The sequence below is a fragment of the Nannobrachium achirus genome (assembly GCF_963921795.1).
Source record: "Nannobrachium achirus genome assembly, chromosome: 1".
NCBI classification, from domain to species: domain Eukaryota; kingdom Metazoa; phylum Chordata; class Actinopteri; order Myctophiformes; family Myctophidae; genus Nannobrachium; species Nannobrachium achirus.
The window spans coordinates 19,979,548-20,001,736 of record NC_137810.1 but is presented as its reverse complement, the minus strand read 5'-3'; the positions used below and the strand labels follow the sequence as shown (position 1 = coordinate 20,001,736).

Below are 22,189 nucleotides of genomic sequence, written 5' to 3'. Positions count from 1 at the left end.
TTCAAAATGAAAGCGACACGGCAAGTGTCATTGCATTAATAAATGCAAGCAGCAGCTTAATGATGTGTATGCTTTGAGAAAACGTGCATAGAGATGGACTCACCCCTGAAAAACTGATGGAAGTATCCATACACACATCTTGTTGCAATTCTCCTACTCTAGTACAATTGTGCTAGATGTACTGAATTCCAATTTTGAAATATCTTTATGAGAGGAAGATACCTAAAACAGTGGGTGCGAGTTTGAAAGGAAAGTGCAATTGAATTCTTATGATGTGCTGTTTGTCACCATGAGGCTCAGGGGTACAGGAGAACAATGGTATTGGTTTGAAACGAGTCACCGTTGTTAATCCATGTCTCCATGCACTTAGTGGCTCCTGTCCTGACATCACATTCTGCTGATGGGGCAGAGTGCTGAAAGTCATTGATATTCCCACTGGAGGACATTTTTGTGACACCTCAGGAATTATGCATTCTGGGCATGCTCCATGCCCTCTCCCCTCACCCAGCTATTAAAACATAAAACTTTGAAAGTAATTGCATTTAGGGATATTTCAGCCATATTTGAGGAGTGGAATAAAGGCATTTTGATTTTACCTGAGTAATAATGGCCAAGGCATGGTGACCGAGCACAGCAATAATAACCAAACATTATGCTAAGTGCTTCCATTCAAACTCTGTTTCTACGGTGATGTGAAAAGCTGGACTGGCAATAAATGGGTTTTTTATAGAAGATTAATCTGCTCCAGACATATTGTAAACTACCTGAGCCGAACGCTGTTGATTTTTTTTAATCCGGTGCCGTCAGAGAGTTGATTTGCTACATGCAGATACTGTTAGTGTGCCAGGATTGTGTCCAAAGATTCACAGCCCACCATTACAGTTTACAGGCCATTGTCTATAAATCAAAGTCTAGGGGGAAGCACACGCTGTGGATCCCTCCTGCAGATTTAAACTGTGCTGAATATTATAAAACACTTTAATTCATGCTCACACTTCTTTATGAATTATATATATATTTTAAAATCCCACGCGCCTCCGTTTCAAGATATGGTATGAATAGCAATCTCCAGTGACATAAAGTGGGAATTTAGTGAGGAATCATTTATAAAACATCTTTGAAAACCTTTACTTTTACCTGAGCCCTCAAACTCCTTGTAGAGAATTCCCCAAGTCTCTGTGATTCTCTGCAGGCTGTCCTCCATAGCCTGGATGTCCATGTAGGGGCAGTTGCACTCTGGGAACTTGGGGTCACACTTGCACCAGCAGTCGGTATCTCTACAGACAAATGCTCCCTCTCCATTGCAGGCAATATAGCTTAGAGCAGCTTGAACGAATCCTTCTTTCAGGTAGTCTGGGAGGATCACCTGCAAGCCTGTAATATAGTAGAGCAGGGGTTTTCAAAGTGGGTGACGGGGCACCCTGGGGTGCCGCGACAGCAGTCCAGGGGTGCCGCTAGATCATGTGATAATATTTGGAATTTATTTGGACACTTGAAAAAGTACAAAGTTATTTTCAGTCAGATTTCTAACCAAAATGGCTATTATCTCAACGTTTTCCTCGCAACATAATCACTAAAATATCTTCACTGTCGGGCAGAAAAATATCTCCAAGTTTAAAATGTGTACGTCTTTTGGTAAAGCAAAGCCCTGCTTCATCATAACAAGACTGTCGCACAAAACTAGTGAAAACAGCCAATCTACAAGCACACAACGCCTCGCGATGCGAGGCATTGTGTGCTTGTAGATCTTCTGTTTTCACTAGTTTAGTACAGTTTATAGAAATACAAAACGAACGGTTTTGGACATACACGGTTTCCACCCGACAACGATGATATGCTATAAATATAAGGTGCTGGGAGTGAAAATTATAATGTAGTGGTGCCTCGGATTAAAAAGATATTCATGGGGTGCCCGAGTCAAAAAAGTTTGGGAACCCCTGTAGTAGAGAACCAAAATCAAACTACAAACTTGTAGAGTGAAAGTGGGTGTTAGTGTAGTGTCATTATACTGCAGGCTTGACTTATAACATACTTCATATTAAATCTTAAATATCATCAAAACTTTTAGCTAGGCGCTTTCTGACATTTCTGGAGATCAAGCAGAATTATGTTTTCTTCCGAAACACCCACATCTAACACTCAAAGGTAATACAATAAATTGTTAAACATGAGACAAACCTTGTAGCTGAACTTTATTCTCAGGGCTCTGAACCAGCACAGAACTGACAGAATCAAGGTTGTCATAGTTACTGCATCCAAGAGGACCTGTTCGAGTCTCTGTCACCTGGGCAACAACAAATATAAGATTATAAACGATAAATTCTCAGGAGCATTCATCACACCATATTATCACATACTGTATCACATAATTAACTTTGTGTGTGTGTGTGGGTGTGTGTGTGTGTGTGTGTGTGTGTGTGTGTGTGTGTGTGTGTGTGTGTGTGTGTGTGTGTGTGTGTGTGTACTGTACATATAAAATACCCCCGCCTTCTCTCTCTCTCTCTCTCTCTCTCTCTCTCTCACTCTCTCTCTCTCTCTCTCTCTCGTAATTTCCTTGGGCGGTACGCCCGCCAAGATTTTGGTACTTTTAGACACTCAACCAGCTAGGTCTGGCCCAGTGTGTGCCTATAGTGACAATACCAGTTTGCACATGTCAATATTTTGGCATATCTATGCGGCAGGCTGATTTCCATGGATATATATAATCTTAATTATTAATATTAATTGTCAGTTAGAAACACATGCCCCCTCGGTTATGGGATACCCGGTTTACCCAATTTACTCATTGTACCTGCAGTAGGCTTACCCGTTTTTCATACCCATTTTCATAGCAGTTGGATGCCATCCTTTAGTATTATACACGTTAGTATTATGATGTCATTGATGCACAGGGATCTCCATATAGACCTATGCGGATTTGGGGATTCCGATATTTCTGGAGAACCGCTTCTTCCAACCGCCTTCAGACCGGGCACAGGACCCCCTTGGTTTCCTTGGCCTCAAATTGATGACATCAGGTTACTCCATAGATGATTTGTGGATTTATCAATGCTTTTTGGAGACGCAAATTAGCTACTATACGTTTCATAGAAACAAGATGCATTGTGCGTCTTTAGTCCCATCAATGAGTTATTTGCACAAAGTGCTGTCTTCTTTAAAGACATTTTGAGAGAGAACGATGGCTCTGTTTCCTCTTCTCTATGAAACAGCAGGATCAAAAGCTCATCTCTTTGTTTTCTAGTCACTGACTGAGCATATTTGCATTGACCTTTCCGTTTAGAAGCTGCCCCAGCAAAGCATCCTTTCTCACTTAATTTGCAATAAGATATCTCATTTCAACACCTGTGCTGTGGCACGTTGCAGCAACTAAACAGGCTCCCATCCGTCTCTGTGTGGGTGTGGGACACCATATTTTGTCCCGTGCTCTGTCCTGATCAGCCTTGTCAGAGGACAGTTGGTGTAAAGTGGCAGATGGATGAGGCGAGACAATGAGGGTCAGTCGATCAGTAACACAATCATAGAGGACTGACGGGTGATTTATAGTTGTGTGACAGTGTCGCGTGCCTAAAATAGGTGATCCACAAGCTCACAATGCGTCGCAGCACAACACGTTGTGAGCTTGTAGATCTGCTATTTTCAGGGTGCGACACGGCACGCAACCAAGGATAAATCAGTCATAAGGGGGAGGGTTGTATGTTGAAAGCTCTGGATGGAAGTCCTCAATCAAACTCTCAGAGTCCAGAGGGATGTCATTACTGTGAGTGAAAATGTAGGAAAAAGTTTGAGCCCTTAAATCTTATTATAAACCTCTTGTTTGTCTGAGGTGGGCATGTATATGATATGAATGTGAGGAAATATATGCCGATATAAGGCATTATTTGATAAACCATATGATATGCCATATGGGAAAATACCCAACTGATGAGCAGAATATTCAATTTCCGCTTTGTATAGCAGCTGCTATTCATTGAGGATTCATTCTGGTACATTACAAAATACTTAATGGGACGTTATTGGACACCTGTGTGTTGGTACACAGCTATTTGAGGCATCGAGGCAAAGGCTGCACGATGAAGCCTTCTTCATTTTGTTTTGTTTGTTTCTTGTTTGTTGGCATATTAAAGAAGGAAGAATGAAGATGGTGAAAGACACGATGAGGACAAGATGAGGTTTGAAAACATGTTAATCATTAACATGTTTTCAAACCTCATCTTGTCCTCATCGTGTGGACAAAAGACCATGCAATGCTTTATTCTTGCCATTAACAGTTAATGGCAAGAATAAAGCATTGCATGGTCTTTTGTCCTCAGCATTACAACCTGCTGTGGGCACAGATCCTGTAAAAACAGGTGATTTGACCATGGACAGAGGACTGCGGGAGCTCTATCGAGGTACATACAGTATGGACATCCTCTGCTCTTCCCTGCGATAATAGAGGGAGAAATCAATCGAGTCTTGAGGGTGGAAACATAAAAATGCAATAGCCTGCCATAATGAGAGCACAATACAATACAGGCTCTCCCTGGGATGAAAATAAAACTCCTCATTCAAGTGCGTCGACTTCATGTTCATCATTCTGTGTCAGACAAACTGGCAACAATAGAATCAGGTGGGGATATCAGCATCGATTTAGCCTAGGAAATTGTCAAATGATAACAAAAGTGATCCCTGCCGCTCTCAAACAGCCATTTCTCATTGTACAAACAAGTTACAAAGATGCCCTGAACGCTGGCTCCACATGGCACCGTGACTTCTATGAGATAGCCCAGATTTCCCACAAACAACCCCCGGCATACTACACCAGTAACAGGCTTTTCCTCTACATGGGGAAAACAAGGGGGCCTTCTATTATTGGCCCCGCACTTGCTCCCAAACCTTTAGCGCTCAGCTGTTGTTCGTACTGCCTATTTTCGGTGCACAACACCAGGGACGTGCACTCGTGCAGAAAATGTTAGAGAGGCAGGGCTGAAATTTCTAAAGGGGCCTTTTGGTGAAAATATCGAAAATAGCAGACCTCCAAGCTCACAACGTGTCGCGCTGTCGGTACTTGATACCAAACTGAACTAAGAATAACCAAGTGAATACTGGAGATGTGACATACGGCATGGATTTCTACACAGAGAGGGCAATTCTTTCAACATGAGATGATGCATTCAAGTTCAGGAGAGTTTGGACAAGGCAATTCTCTTGAATTCAGGTATGGCATGGGAAGGGGGCATTTGCGTCTCTTTCGCGATAGTAAATACTGCATTCATGGTCTGGAGGGGGCACTTTTTACAGACAGATAAAAGGGCAGGGGCTCAAGCCCCCATTTGATGTCTATGTGTGCACGTGCCTGCACGACACCGGCACACAACAAAGTATAAATCAGGCTTTACTCCTCCGGTGATGGAGGTGAGCCTCTCCTCCTTGCTGCTCCCACATGTCAGTCACGCCAGATGACTGCCACTGGAGCATGAAAGCCATCTCTCTCCCTCGTTTTCTCTTGCAGCTACATAACACCCCCTATTCCCTAGAAACAAAGACAGACAAAGCTTCTGCCTCTTTACCGCAGACGTGCCCACCTTTGCTCCGCTATATCCAAACTACCCAGAGAAGCCTTGGTGTTTTGGGAGGACAGAACTTTTGATACATCTGTTCAAACAGAGAGGTGAATAGCCAGGGGTTCCAGACACTTTCCATGCCAAGGATCCCAAATAGCCATAGGCTCTGGCTGTGCCCCCGCCCCCCCCCCCCTATTTTATAATAATGAAAAATAACTGGGAAAATAGACTATCTACAATATATATGTTGTATATATATAATGTGTGTGTGTGTGTGTGTGTGTGTGTGTGTGTGCGTGCGTGCGTGCGTGCGTGCGTGCGTGTTTTTCCTCCTTTCATTTATAACTAAATATTTGAAAAAATATTATGTGATTGCTCCCTAGCGGACGGTGACACACTCACACACAAAGACAGACACACAGACTTTCCACGCCATTATTGTCATAATTATTATCTTCATCATGATGGCATCTTCATCATCATTGCCACTGTCACCGCTCATCATGTTCCTCTTCGCAATGATGTTCTGTTCAACATTATTGACAGCTCCATTATCAACAACAACAACAACAACAGGCAAAATCTGAAAACACATTGAGTGGAATTACCTTGATGGCAGTGGAGGCGATCTGGATGTGGTGCAGCTTGCGCAGGGTGCTCTCTCTGTCAATGAAGTAGGAGGCAGCCAGCTGGTGCAGCGCCTCCAGGGTCACAGTGGAGGAGTTGCCCGAGTAATCACTCACCTCTGCTTTCTTACTCAGTTTCCTTTTATCCACAAATATTGTTAAGGCCTCTTCTCCTGCAGAGGAGAAAGAAATGTGAAAAAGCGTGCATTGAGGTTAATATTCATTTGTGAACTAAGGAATGCCCTTTCTTTTTAGTTCTTTTCTACATGCCTCGGGGTGAATGCGCTCTTTTGTAGTTTTATTTGAGAATTGGGAAAATGTGGGAAGGCTACTGTACATCTGAAAGCAGTAACAGTTAGGGCTGTCACAATTATTACATAATCGTCTAATCGTCTAATTGTTTTTCATCATCGTCATAATCGTTTCCATGTTGAAAATTTTTCTTTTTTTTAAGTCATTGATAGCGGAAATTGCAGATCTACAAGCTCACAACTATCAATGTTCTTTTTCAAGTATAAAGTTGTCAAATATGTCAGTAATTTCTTTGTATATTTAGGTTATGTGTCATATATCTACCATGTGCAACTTCAAAGCCTAAAAGCCAAACAGAAATGTAATTGTCAACGACAAAAACACAATTAAATTGTTAATTGCAATTATTTGAGTGACAATTAATCGTTATGTAAAACATGTCACATTGACCATTCGTTTTGGACACAGTGAAAATAGGACGACCACGGTGTCAGGGCTCATCGCCATGCTGGCTATTTTTGCCACAGACATTCAAAATGAGTAGACACACTAGACACATTAAGAGCCTTAAAATAACCATTACCAGGTCTGTAACTCTGAGTGTTCAAATGGAACCAAATGGACCCGCATTTCTACACTCGCAGAGTTATAGGGGTCCTTGAAAATAAAATGTTTGAGAACCGCTGTACTAGTGCAGCAGTTCTCAACCTTTTCAGGCTGCAACCCTCAATACTTCATATTTTTATTTACATTCATATTTACATGCTCACAACACCTCGCATTGCGAGCCGTTGTGAGCATGTAGATCGGCTATTTTCACAGTTTCTGCCTCTAATATTTGACAATTTGGCCAATGTTTAATTTGTCATTTTAGAGGTATTAAAAAGTCAGTAAATTGTCACTTTAGAAATGTACATATACCCTCTATGCACTTAAATTGTATGTTGGTTTGTTTACTGTTGAGTGAGAAAACAATGTTGCCCATTAAATTAATCATCTGGGGACCCCCCTGGGGGTCCCGACCCACAGGTTGAGAACCACTGTACTAGTGGACTCCTAAAACCTGGAGACTGACATTCAGTAATTGGGTCTTATGATCAAAATACCAGAGATGGGAAGTAACAAAGTACAACTACTTCGTTACTGTAACAAAGTACTTTTTAATTTTATCCATTACATTTTCAAAACAGGCAGGCACGTTACTTTCGTTTTCATGCTAAATATTAATGTTGCACCGCTACGCGGCAAATCAAATGAAAAGACTCTGGTGCATAGAGGCTGTGGTAATGTTCAGAGTTCATGTGTCACGTGCGGCAAGCAAATGTCTATTTACTTCCTGTAACTAGACTAAAACAATAAAACTAATCATATACATATACTACAACGTGCTCTTATTTTGAAATCCACCGTTTTCAAAGGAAGTCTGATTTCTACCATCATAACGTCTGTTAACTATTCATCTCGTCATGTCAACACAACTCTCCAACGTGGATTTATAAAACCTGTGACCTGAACAAATGCTTACTGTACCTCCGAAGCATATGTGAGTGGCAGTGGTTATCTTTCACGTAGCTGGCTAAAGTGGTGCTTCTGTGTGAAAAAGGGAAAAAGTCTGCACAACTGTAGGTTTGTCTTTGCTCTTTGATTAAACTTTTCGGTCATTTTTGGCTTTGCAAAAGCTGTTAGTGTGTGTGTGTGTGTGTGTGTGTGTGTGTGTGTGTGTGTGTGTGTGTGTGTGTGTGTGTGTGTGTGTGTGTGTGTGCGCGCGCGTGTGTGTGCGTGTGTGTGTATACATGCGTGTGTTTGTATTGATTGATGATTGATTGAATACTTTATTAGCAGTTCGCATAGCAAAAGCACAGCAGTATCTAGGCTACAGTTCTGATACGTTTTCTAATAGGATTTAAACCCAATAAATCACTATGGCTTGTTTACATTGGGGTCCTCTTTGACAGACAAATATATTATGTAACGGAGGTGATGAGAACCTCCCCACCCGCCACACTCACCCCCCTTTAGACCTCCTCCTACGGGGAAGCCCGATCCGGGTCACGGCACCATTGTAACGGAGGAGATGCAAACCTCCCAACCCAGGCTTTGAACCCGGGGCTCCCGCATGAAAGTCCAATATCTTAATCATCACTCTAGGGATATCCCTATGGTCTATGGATATCCCTCAGGATCCAGGAGTTAAATGAACGCTAGGGATTTGAATGTTTATTTGTTTATTGTTTATCACGGATTCCCATTAGTCCTCACCACAGAGAATATTACTCTTCCTGGAGTCCAAACACTCACACCTCACAATCCAATTAAAACATAGTAATAGTAATCCATAATTACATAGTTAAAACAAAACAAAACAAAACAACAAAAATGATTGAAGATTTTGATCTTCACACATTCTATGAATTATTACACTGTAATCATAGATTACACAGATTACACAGTGTCTTACTGTGGCTACCAGTCTATGACCGCTGGGTCCACCTGCCACCAAATAATTATAGTAGCCACAGTCTGTCAATGGGTATACTTGTGCATACCCAATATTTCTTGAGGCGCTCGTGCGGTTGCTTCTCTTTTTATCGCCATAGGTCAAATCTATACTTGACAGTGCTCCACACTGCTGCCGCGACATTTCACAACAATTCTTTTTTTACTTTTCTAACTTGGCTGTTGATGGCCGCCCTTTTAACGTTGGCGTCTATTTATTCATTTCTCAAAGTTCATATGTTTCTGAACACATAAGAGGCAGTGATTCATAACCCAGCATCACTTCTCTGGCTAAAACCCAGGGTGGGCAAGCTCCTCGTTCTATTCTCTCCTCTTCATACCACTAAGATCTGGCTGTGTGCCAGAGAGTGAGCGTTGCGTTGGCTCAGAGAACTCCACGGGAGAAGGGGCGGGGTGAATTATACAGAGCTGTTCACAAACACAACCTTTCGGGAGCCAAGACTTGGGTCTAAAGTAATTAGATTATTATTAATCTAAAGTAAAGTGTTGCTTTGTAAGAGGAAATCTGCTTTTCCAGACCCCCATATATGTGAGTCTTTCTTGTATATCGTCACTGTCAGGCAGAAACCTCGTATCTCCAAGTTTCAAATGTGTAAGTTTTTTCACCAAGTAAAGCCCTGCTTCATCATACAAGGCTGTCGCACAAAAGTAGTGAAAACAGCCGATCTACAAGCACACAACGCCTCGCACCGCGAGGCGTTGTGTGCTTGTAGATCGGCTATTTTCACTAGTTTAGTTCATTTTTAAAATGATAAATACAAAACGAACGGTCTTGGACATAAAAGGTTTCCACCCGACAACGACAATATGGTTTTTGTTATCGTTGTTCTTTCCCTCGGTGCCATCAACGATTATCCATCCACCATACTACAGAGAACCCAAACTGTGGTGACAACTGGGAGAGGCATGTCACAGCACAAATGCTGAGCGAATAAATGGAACCACAACATGATCCATACTGTTCCATTTGTACACTCGAGCAGGGGTCTTCAACGTTTTTAGGCCAGGGACCCCTTAGTCGAGAGAGAGAGAGATGAAGCAGGGACCCCCCACAACCCATAGATACCATATAGTTTAGTTTCATCGTTTGACAGCACAATCTGGGTTCATCTAAATTTGTTTCCAGATATTTAACCACTTGAACCGTCAATACTTAAACTTGACCTTTCACACTGTACTTACTACTTGCTCTTTTTCCCCTCTACACCATACCTTTGGAAAAAAAGAAAAGCTATTTGTCCCAAAGCGACTGCAAAAGATTGCAATTTGTTTCAAAAAGCTTTATACCCCGTATATATAACATGTATATAACGATGCAATGTGACATGGCTCTGTTTACATAATGTTGTACCCCCACATTTTCAATTTCTTTTTTATTAAACATAATGTTTTCTCATGCCAATAAAGCTCCTTTGAATTTAATTTAGCCATTATATCCAATATTCCAAGTCTGTGTTTTAATGTGTTATTTGGTTACAAACTGTCTGTGACTGAGTTATTGCACCATGTCAGACTGCTTTCAGTGCACAAAATGGAACCAAACAGTCAGAGTTACAGAGACATGAGGGTGTCTGTCACGCCCCCGGACCCCCGCGTTGAGAAGCACTGATTCTCATCAGGCAGTACATTACGGGTGCAGGCATGTTGTAGATCCAACAACCATCATGATTGTGTTTGTTTACCTCCCAATGTAGCTGACAACAGGAAGTGCGTTCCATACTTCCTGATCAGATTGTCTGTGATCATCTGGGTCGTGGGCCTGTGACCCAGCATGCGAATGTTCCGGATGAACTCGGGAGTCAGGGGTAATGGAGACTCCAGGAAATCTCTCCTCTCCACTGCCAGGTTGTTCACTTTCCACCTCCCGAACTCTCTAAAAAGCATCAAAAACAAAACAAAGAACAGGGGGTTGTCAAAAAGCCATAAATAACGCAGCTATTACCGGCATGGTTCTGTTGACATGTGTTATAGCGGGGAAGAGGTGTGGCAACACGGGCACACACACCACGATGCAGGGAAGGCACTGTCATCAACCGAAAGATCTAACAGTGGAAGAGGAAAGTGCAGAGAGAGTGAGAGACAGACTATAAGAGAAGAGAAGAGAGAGAGAGAGAGAGAGAGAGAGAGAGAGAGAGAAAGAGAGAGAGAGAGAGAACAAGCAAGTGGACAACAGTGAAAAGAACTCAGACTCAGTCAGACAGCAACCACGTAGCATAGCATTGTAAGATGAATGCCGTCTGGGAGGGGGTTTTGCTCATAGAACACATCCGACAGATGCTCTGCTTAATAACCCAATCATGGCAGAGATATGCACTGACAGGGGGAAAAATGGTGCATGTAATAACCCCGTGGTCGACACATCCGGTGTTTTCAATTATGGAAGACGAAACAAAAGTGCAGGGGGAAGAATAAATGGAACTTGTGAAAGCAGTCTGAACAAAGGCATCTCATCAGCCTTTGTTGCCTTATCATGTTCCTCTGTTTTCCAGTGACAGGCAATACAGCTGACCTCAAGGAGTGCAGCGTTTTTGTTTATATTAATCCCTTGTGCTTCAGTGATTATACTATCCGAGCATGTTCATTTTTAATTGCCTCTGGCAGCTTGAGGATGATAATGGTATGAGTCAGGGTTAACTGTAAACTGCTAGCACAATCTAACTGCAGGCAACAGGTTTAAATTGAAGCAGAAATTAAAGTTATACACAGAGCGTCGTAAGCTGCAACAGTATATCTCTCTTTTACTGGTTGTCTTTTTAAAGTCTTCCAAAATAACAAAAGGAGAATAAGAAAGCATACACTATAGCCATTCTCACACAATCTGTTTTCCAGTTGATAAATAGTGAGTATTTTTGTAAAAGTCTTGCCTAGGGCAGATCTTTGAGAGCTCTTGGAACTACACACTATGGCCCTCATTTATCAATGGAGAGTAAAAAACAGTATATTTTCCCCCAAATATTGGTGCACGGCAAAGTTCAAGTTGCATGTATTAACGCATTCCAAAAAGCCAATCCTAGCGTACATTTGATCTCAGCGTTGAGAAATTTAAATAACACACCCTTAAATATTCTCGAAACGCCTCGATTTTACGACCTGAACAACCGGAACACGACCAAACCAGGTAAGGAAAGCCAATAGGAAAGAGTTTCCCCTGCATGCCTCGCTCCCTTTCATGTCCACAGACCACCCACACACCCACACACACACACGCGCGCGCGCGCACACACACACACACACACACACACACACACACACACACACACACACACACACACACACACACACACACACACACACACACACACACACACACACACACACATACATGCGCGCGCACCTACTTGGAAGCTGCAGCATGTTTTGTAGCCTAGTGGGATTAACTGAATGAATACGTTTGGATATTAATTTAAACCATTACCTACGTGGCCATGACTCACGGGCTCACCATGCCGATGACAGATAGCCTGGCAAGTTAGTCATAATCTGAATGCAGTGTTTGAAGAATCAATTGTAAGCATTTATGGATGGATGAAGGCTGGTTGGTGTACTGTATGAGGGGATGGCTCTAACTCCGATCTCCCGATGGCAAAAGCGTGAAGATTGTGCGCTGGGGGGCACAGGTGGAGCGTCGGGTTTTTATCATTAACTCCAGCGAAGTGGCTGGCTACCTCACAGTCCACGACAAGATTTAATCAGCAGTGCCGTGGTCCCGACACCCGGAAATGCTCTCACATAAGCGCTCATATAATAGGTCTATATCCTTGTTCTGAGCCAGATCGTCAATCTAATCTGAATGACTGTTAAAGCACTTGTTAGATTGCTTCCATATCGCCAGATTCTAATTGCTTGTCATTGTAACTTGGAAATAAAATCGCCATGCATGTCCATGATATGCTTTTATAAAATGTTATATATTTTCATCATGTATTAGTGTCTTTATACATTTTGTGTGACTGGATACATGTGTCCAGATGGGTTAACAATGCTGCTATGCATGTCTACAATGGAACAAAGAGGTGTAGACAAATCCTACAGCACCTCAGAACTTGGCGTGAGATCTGATCCTACCGTACGCCAACGTCAAAGTCACGATGCAATGATAATTTGCTGACAATTGCGGGAATCTAGGCGTACGCCAAAATTTTTATCTGCACCACGTTGATAAATGAGGGCCTATTACTGCAAATGGTAGTGTTAAGAATCATATCATATTAAAAATATATATTTCTTGTCCTTGCAAAGTGTCATTAGATCTACTTATATAATGGAACTGACTCATGGATCTCACCATTTTCATCACTTTCCCCCCAGCGTATTTAGCAAATGGTGAACAACACAAATTAAATACAAAATAATAATACTATCAAATGTAAAACAAAATAAAAAATAAAATAAAACTGTCTTCTTGTCTGTCTGTCTGTCTTTCTGTCTGTTTGTCCTCATCCATTTTTCTCCTCACAGTTCCACTTTGGCCATATTTAAGCACTCTATTAGCATTTTTCAGAAATCTCAATTAACACCCATTAACACTGCTGTGGGTGGAAAATGTGGGAGTGACCCAGACAGCTGTGCCAGGCTTAATTTATCCACAGGTGTTTCCAATTGTCTAATTGTGATCTCCTCTTTAGCAGCAGGCATGTGCACACATAGACATCAAAGGGGGCTTGAGCCCCTGCCCTTTTATCTGTCTGTAAAAAGTGCCCTCTCCAGACCATGAATGCAGTTTTCACTATGGTGAAAGAAATGCAAATGCCCCGTTTCCATGCCATACCCGAAGGCAGCATTCAAGAGAATTGCCTTGTCCAAACAGCATCTTATGTTGAAATAATTGCCCTCTCTGTGTAGAAATGCATGCCGTTACACCACATCTCCAGTATTGACTTGATTATACTTAGTTCAGTGTGGTATCAAGCACTGAAAATAGCCGACCTCCAAGCTCACAACGCGGTGACGCGTTGGGAGCTTGGAGGTCTGCTATTTTCAATATCTTCACCAAAAGGCCCTTTTAGAAATTTTAGCTCCTGCCTCTCTAACATTCTCTGCACCTGTTTAGCAGCATGCTGTAGACACACAACACTGGCAAATTAGTTAAAAATACATAAATATGTAAAGGAATTAAGTGCCTAGCAGGCAGCAGAACCAGCTGGCTGGTGGTCTACTGCAGTGATGCTCAAACTCCGGCCCGTGGGCCACTTCCGGCCCACGGCACAATTTTGACTGGCCCACAACTGCATCATTAGCCATTTGGTAGCTAAACAGTCTGGGTAATCTATTTTAAGTAGATTGTTTGATTTTATTTGATTTTCCTTAGCCATAACTATCTATTTTCACAAGTTTATTTTCTGTAAAAACCCATTTGTGTTGAATGTGGGCCAAGTTATAAATAACATTGTGAAGCAATTGAAAGAGAGATGTGCTCAGCTATTTTTAATGTTATCCCACTTGATAGCAGGCAGACAGAGAGACAACAACCCAGACAAATAGCACACATGTACATTAGTTTGTTTTAGTGTTTGTGCGGGGTATGCTAATTGCACAGAATTATTAAAAAGAGAGAAAATATTGCAAATTACTTTGATTACAAATTGTGTCATTGACAGAATATAAATAGAATTCCAAGCCATAACATAATGCACATTATGAGAGAAGTTATCAAGTAATATCATTTTATCACCCGGCCCGCGGCCCCTTGACATTTTTGTAATGTGGCCCACCGGTTCAGAAGTTTGAGTATCCCTGGTCTACTGTATTATATGTGTTGTTGTTCAGGGACAGGGACGCGTGATTATGGATCCCACTGGGAAAGATGGATAACCACGCCCCGGATTCATTTTTGAAGCTTGTGATTGGCTGAACCGGACGTAGGGAGCGCTCCGTTGTAGACACTTGGACTGCGCGTGGTGCACCAAAACCCAATTATCATTGCGTTTATCGTGTGCTTGCCCAGGCCATAAATATTACGATAACACAAAGAACAAAACCAAGATTACATACATAAAGACAAGAGCAATGTCCACCGCTTAGCCTATCCCTGACCAAAATCCTGATTAAGCCTCAGAGTCGACTGATGGACAAAGGACCTCTTTAGTCTGACCTTATTGTATGCTGGAACACCATATCGCCATTAAGTAACCATTAAAGCAACCATAGCCAAACCATGGAGCTTGGACCTCCTCTCTGTCCAAAACAAGCAGAGCACACGACATGACTCATCCAGCTCAGCAGAAGGGTATACATGCCAAAGCGCCCATGTGCACGCGCCCATGTGCCCTTAGGGTGTCTTACCGGTTATATTATTATTATTGACTCTTGATGAGAACTGCTGATCCTGTGTATCTGGACGCTTTCAAAGCCCTTCCGTTACATTAACCTATTCAGTTATGATGGAGAAAGCAGAAATGGAATCTGAAATGAAATATATGACCTGAAAAGAAATTTCTTAAAAGAGTATAGTAAACGAAAACTGCACAACAGTATGAAGGTATATGGCCAATGGTCATGCACAAATGGCACAGATGGTTTGGGGCTCTGCTCCCATGTGCTCCCATGTGCCTTATGCATTTGCACTCTGAGCCATTTAGTACTAGACCTCCCTAGCACTAAATTCAGTGAATGAGCACTGTGTGCACCAAGCAGATAAGGCTGCAACTTGTAGCATTGGCTGTTGTCATAGTGAAGAAGGAGAACAAAGTGCTGCAGAGTTATTTCACACACATAATAAACCAGATTAATGTTCAGCCTAAATGAACAATTACAATCAGATTGCTCCTCGCAAGAAGCCCACTAGCAAATTACAAAAATCTAAGTGAGGGTCAGGGTCTAACTCTTCTCAACTGCCACTGACAATAATATATCATTGTTTCAGAAAAAAATTAAATAAAAAAATAAATAGCAATATGAAAACAAAAACCTTGAATCTTCCAATCCATTTAAGAACGTTACTCTCATTGAAAAGCTTCATTGATGTCCACTGATTTTCAGAACACCTTAGAGCCCTAAAAATCAACATGGTCTCACTCGTCTCCACCTCTGGATCAACATAAACAATATTTGATTGAATTTTAATGAACGTTGTGAAAACAAAACAATGAGTCATTTGTATGGATTGCATGAGCAGCACAATGCATTCTCCAAAGAAAGATAGCTAAAATGTTGCACAGTGATCCACAGTAAAAGCTTGACTGCTGTAATCAGAACAGGTTGAGCAACCTTGGCTGCTGATGATGGATGGAGAGACTATGGCCTTTTGAAAGGGTATATATCATTTTAAACCAGGAGTAATGAGGAAAGGCCCAACACCCAGATGTTTGAATGATACATTCAATGTAATTCCCGCTGAATTCAAGCTACTTCACACAAAGGCACTAATGTGAAGTGGACTACGTTGTAACTTAACTTTAAACATTACATGCATAACATAAAAAAGTGCTTACTATTGAGTTAACTTCGTATATCTACTGTACCGGTATATCAGGCGGAGATAAAATGCAATGTATGCTGAATAAATATAATTAGTAGGGGTGTAACGATACATTTCAACAACGATACGATACGCATCATGATACATGGTTGACGATACGATACATGGACGATATTGGTTCATTCATGGTGATATGATTCGATTAAATGATTTAAAATCGATAGTAGCTATTTAGCAACAAAAAAAATCTGAGTGAGACATGTCAATAGAGCATGTTTTTAAGGGAAAAATCTATTATTATGGATATAAATAAGTAAACAATGTGATTCTCTAGAAAATACATGGACATTATATTTCAACTAGTGGTGTCCAACGATTAAATATTTTAATCGCGATTAATCGCATGATTTATGTAGTTAATCGCGCGATTAATCGCAAATAAGTCATCAGCTTTTATCAGGTCACAATGTAACTTAGAGGGATATCTTTCAAGTCTTTTGTGGCCCTATTAACTTGGAAGTGTAAATATTTGCTGGATTTATGCAAAAGTATGTTAATCTTTTATTCTAAATCAATTAAAAACCTGAATAAATCATAATGGTATTGCATTAAACAGACTTCAACTGATGGGTATAAGGATCTGCTAAATGATTACTGTTGTGTCCACCTTTATGCTTTAATTATACTTTGTATTTTTTGTTACATCAACAGGGATGGACCTTGTAGCCAATATAGCCGATATTGTAGTAATGTTTGTAAATATGCGATTAATTGCGATTAAAATAATTAATCGCGATTAACATAACGGTGAGTTAATTGCGATTAATTTAGTTAACTCGGACAGCACTAATTTCAACACATATGGACAAACCCGCACCTTGAAATGAACACAGAGATTACACACATTTATCGATAGACCAAGAGTATGGAAAAGTAATTAAACCCCTCTTTTTAATTTTCCTTCTTAAAATTGCTAAATACAAGTCAAAAATATCCATACAATTTATTATTTGCACTGCAAAACGATTCGATACGATTATCTGCATTGTAAAACGATACCGATACGATAAGAAGCCAAAATCGTTAGGATAAGCAGGCCACATTTTGCAATAGAAGGTAAAGTAAAAGTGGAGGCATCCTAGTACTGATGAGGTTAAATCAGACTTTGTTAAGTATGATCACATTTTGTGTTAAATAAGTTTGATAGTTGAATCTCCTCTTACTAACATAATATGTAGTCTGACTACACATGTACCTTTATCATGTTTCGTAAATGAGACCCACAGAGGGTAGAATGGATGCTCTGACCTTTTTGCTGACACCATAGTATTTACACAAAGGCCTTGACTAATTTGTTGGTCAGGTATGTCGTCTGCAGTTATTAATCTTTACTTCATTTCATGCCATCCAAATAAATGACCTCTTCAAGTGGGACACTGTGTCTCCCGAGTTCCACTTGTGCAATGTGAATCACTGCAACCAAATCACTAGTTCAAAGCCACAGCAGTACATAAAGGAGAGAGAGAGAGAGAGAGAGAGAGAGAGAGAGAGAGAGAGAGAGAGAGAGAGAGAGAGAGAGAGAGAGTGAGTTCACAAATCCCCTCTGCTGTTCCTTCCTTCAGTTATCATTGATGGTGATAAGCTAGCACTGTCTTGCCCCAACCCCCTGATAGGCCAGTAGGTGCATGTGTCCTAGAGGGAGATGTGGAAATGAAATAGGTTTCACTACAGAGTTTCTTTTATCAGTACTATATATATATACTGTATATACACACGCACGCACGCACGCACGCACGCACGCACGCACGCACGCACACACACACACACTTTTTTGTGGATCTTTAATTTGAATCCTCCTCAAGCAAGAAGCTTACCGTGCTTCTGCTTGATACCAAATTTTAATCAGTTTATCAGTGGGGATTTGATCATATTAAAGTGAGGAATGTTCTTTCCACTGAGCAACTACTAGATACTACTTTCTAGATATTATATATATTTTATGATTTATGGACCGTTTTGTTTATTCATTGGCACCTGTCCGGACAATTAGGTATCCTATTAGCATAAGTATATATTTATGAAGTGATCTTAATTCTGTAACACAATCACGTGAGCTACCTAAATGCAATATGTTCAGAACATAGCCAAATGCATGTCAACTCTCTTGCCTGCGCCCTATAGCGAATATGGCAGCAGTCCCCTGGCAATGTTTGCTATGGACAGGTGGTTAAAATTGAGGGCCAACTTTGTTTTCGCTGTGGAAGCCGTGCAGAACACTCTAGTGTAAAACCCCCAAAACACGCAAACATTCTAAGAGAAACATGCCATGTTTCGTTTCCTTCAAAGCACTCATTAACAACCCTTTCAAATTTGATCAGCAAAGAAGGCAGGGAAATTGAAAGGAGCGATGAGAGGGTGCGATTTCATTAGCCGTTTTCATTGCTGTGGCCGATCAGGCCACTGTAACTAGAAGCACCAGCTCTGGTAATTCATCTTCTCCTGTCATTGAGCATTTATTAGGATTTAGCAGAAATCCACATTCCACCGGAGGAGAACCGGACTACGGAAATAATATTGTCACTTTCAATCACCTCTGCCCTGTGTGAAATTATACATGTCACTAAGCAATAGATTGTCAGGAAAAAATAAAGACAAAAATAATAATTTGAAAACAAACAATCTTGTTGGTCTACCTATAGTCATCAACCTGATATCAGTAATGGGCATGGCACTGAGTGTCAGTGCTGGCAAAGAGAATGCCAGTCTACATTTTGCAGCATTGATATTGGGACACGAAAAAGACAAAGAAATTGACTCTTAAGAGGGGGCTATTTAATTTGTTACCTTTCCATCGACTTGTTTGCCAGAGGTAAACAAATTTGATGTCTTGGAATCTCTGGGGTGTTTTTTTTTAAGAGAGAACAGAAGACAGGGAACATCAGTAACAATGTTCCAGGGGGGTGAACTGTAGCAGCAGGGGTGTCACAAGGGGGTGGAAAGTGGGACTTAGTTACTCGGGCCCAAGGTGGAGGGGCCTTAATTATTTTATACTATCTATTGAAAAATAGCAGATATACAAGCTCATAGCGCGGCACCGAGTGCCACGCTGCAAGCTTGTAGATCTGCTATTTTTTTTAAAGTCGTGATAATGTGCGCAAATCTTTGAATATATGTATTTTTTAAGCAAACATTTGTAACAAAAATGTTGCTTCTGGGGGATCCCTGGAACTAAATATTTTGAGATGGGGGTCTGTGGCCAAATACATATCATTTTGGGGGTCCTTCACATGAAAAGGTTTGAGCACCACTGACATAGAAACAGGTTTAAAAAAAAAAAAAGAAAAAAGAAAAACGTTAGGATTTGAAATATTCAAAGACGTTTTCAAGATTTTTCAAAAATAGTAAATCTACAAGCTCGCAGCGCGGCACTCGGTGCCACGCTATGAGCTTGTATATCTGCTATTTTTGAAAAATAGTGCGTATTCTGCGTAATAATGTGTTTCCAGTCTAAATGGGTTAAACCCCCTCCCCCTATGAAGCACATTAATGGGGGGCCCGCAGTGAATCCTTGAAACCCACCCAGGGCCCAGAATTTGGTGCGACACCCCTGTGTAGCAGCTCTGGGGGAGTCTGCTCTACAGCACTCACCTCAACCTTACTCTCAGCATCTGCAGATTCCCCTGTGGCTTTAAAAAGCTGCTGCTGTTCAATGTAATTTAAGTGGCTCTTATATCAAAGTGTAAGCAGGTTTCTTTGATCAAGTTAAACTCCTGGGGTGGGCACATCCTGCTTATTAGAGTTTGAGTGACGACTACATTACGGGACACACATTCCCCGTAGGCCTACGTAATGTGTCAATACGCGTATTAAGGTTTACTGCAGATAGTTTCATTAGTTATAATTCACAGTTCCCCCTTAAAATTGATTTGCAGCCAACCTGATGCAAGAGAAGTGTGACATAAAACGCACGGTGATATCATCTTAAAGACGCGGTGCTACAGTGTGACTGTTGAAACCATCTGCACATCGTCTATTCAGGAGAATGTGGTGCAATGTATTCAAGTTACAGCCAGCCTGCTTGAATGCCAGAGATATGGCCTGCATGGATTTTCTCCTTCACTCCCTTCATATCATCTAAAATGATTCAAATTCATCTAATCCAAATTAATGTAAATTTATTTCTAGTCATTGTGAATGCTAATTTGTTGACTATCACGTTTCAATGTAAAAAAAAGGAAAGAAAAAGGATTACCTTAATGGTGGGAACTGTGGGTGGGTAATATTTGAAGTTTTGCAATCATGCATGAATATTGCTTTTTAAAGCACCGATTGTATCTGAAACAGTAGGCTATTAATTTACTTGCTATATTCTTTGGAGCAATGCAATTCGATTTAATTCAATTTAGGAAGATTTAGAGGCTATTTACCTTTTCGGTTGGTTCTTCCTTTAATACCATCACTATTAATCAAGTCCGTACAGTTGTAATCTAGCGGGCTTCAAACACAGCCTTGCGGCTGACAGAAGCCTCTCAAGGGAGCCGGTGATAATGCAGAGTAATAAGTATTAAGAGCTCACTAATCACTTGGCCACACGATAAGACTATTAATCTTGCCACCCATGCACCTCAGCTCCAACGGGCCACTGTCTTTGCCAGAGCAGGAAATATTAAAAAGCTCTAACACGGCAGCTGATCACCGAAGCCATAAAGTATCCTAGCACCGATCCATAGATGTCAACAACCATGTCTGCCCATTTCCAGAGCCTGGACCTTATCACTCTCAGTTACGATGTACTATACAGTACGTGATTTATAACGCAGCCACAACTAATTTGACCACTAGCTGAAACCTCAGATTGTGTTACTATCAGGACAAATCATCACTGCTTAAGTACTAATCAAAACTATTTCACTTGACCACCTGATCAGGTGCCTTACAGCTGGTGTAGGAGAGGGCACAGTGAAATACAATACTGTGGCCCAGTAGCAATACTGCCGTGTGTAACACGTAAAGACTCGTAAATCAAACCTGTCCAGCCGTGTGTGAAGGTGTCATGTGATTATTGACTCCAAGCACATTTACTGCATGACAGCACAAGCCAAATAATGTGCTCCCCACTAGAAAATCAGGTACTCACTATACTAAGACGGTTATTGTAAATTGGCAACAGTGTGATATGGTGTCATATTACACCCCTCACAGAATACCTGTTAACGTAATGGTTATACTGTTTATAATGTACATTTATTTCACAATAAAAAATACCTGTTCATCAGATAAAAGAAAGGAGTAAAAGGAAACACGTTGCTTGTAACCATTTGTAGCTACAGTAAAACAATGTGAAGTATTTAATATTCAATTTACATTTACAATTTAAGCACTTAGAACTAGCCAACGCTCTTATACAGAGAGGCTTACAAAAGATCCAGGATACCACCTGTAAACATCAAATCTAGCACCTGTCTAAACAAAATGCAAAATAAAATCTAAATAACATGGCTACTTGGCAAAAACGAATCTAAATAAAACATACTGTGAACAAGTAACCAACGTATCTGCAAAGTATAAATAGCATCTATCAAATGATTGTGATAAAAAGATAAAAACATCACTGATACAGCATCTGTAATGCCATTTATTCATTGTCTGCCACTCAACTAAATACATTTCAACTAATGCCAGTTTGTGGGTTAACTCGCTGACAGATGAAAGTAGTTCACCTCCTTCCTCAATCCTCAGCCATCTCCGTTAATTTAACCACCTCACCTGATATGAGTGCAGTACAATTTATTCCGTCCAATATAGTTTTCCACTGGAGCATTTTAATAGGGGTT

General features: G+C 41.0%; 1 protein-coding gene across 1 annotated transcript in view; it reads right to left on the bottom strand.

The window, feature by feature from the left end:
- Positions 1–22,189, bottom strand: part of brinp3a.2 (bone morphogenetic protein/retinoic acid inducible neural-specific 3a, tandem duplicate 2) — a gene marked incomplete at both ends in the record, with an annotated part of 31,102 nt that overhangs the window by 6,750 nt on the left and 2,163 nt on the right. The window contains 4 exons of the mRNA XM_080724211.1: positions 1,138–1,374; positions 2,179–2,284; positions 6,152–6,342; positions 10,621–10,811. Of these exons, the coding sequence (XP_080580337.1) occupies positions 1,138–1,374; positions 2,179–2,284; positions 6,152–6,342; positions 10,621–10,811 (725 nt within the window). The remainder of the gene's footprint in view (positions 1–1,137; positions 1,375–2,178; positions 2,285–6,151; positions 6,343–10,620; positions 10,812–22,189) is intronic.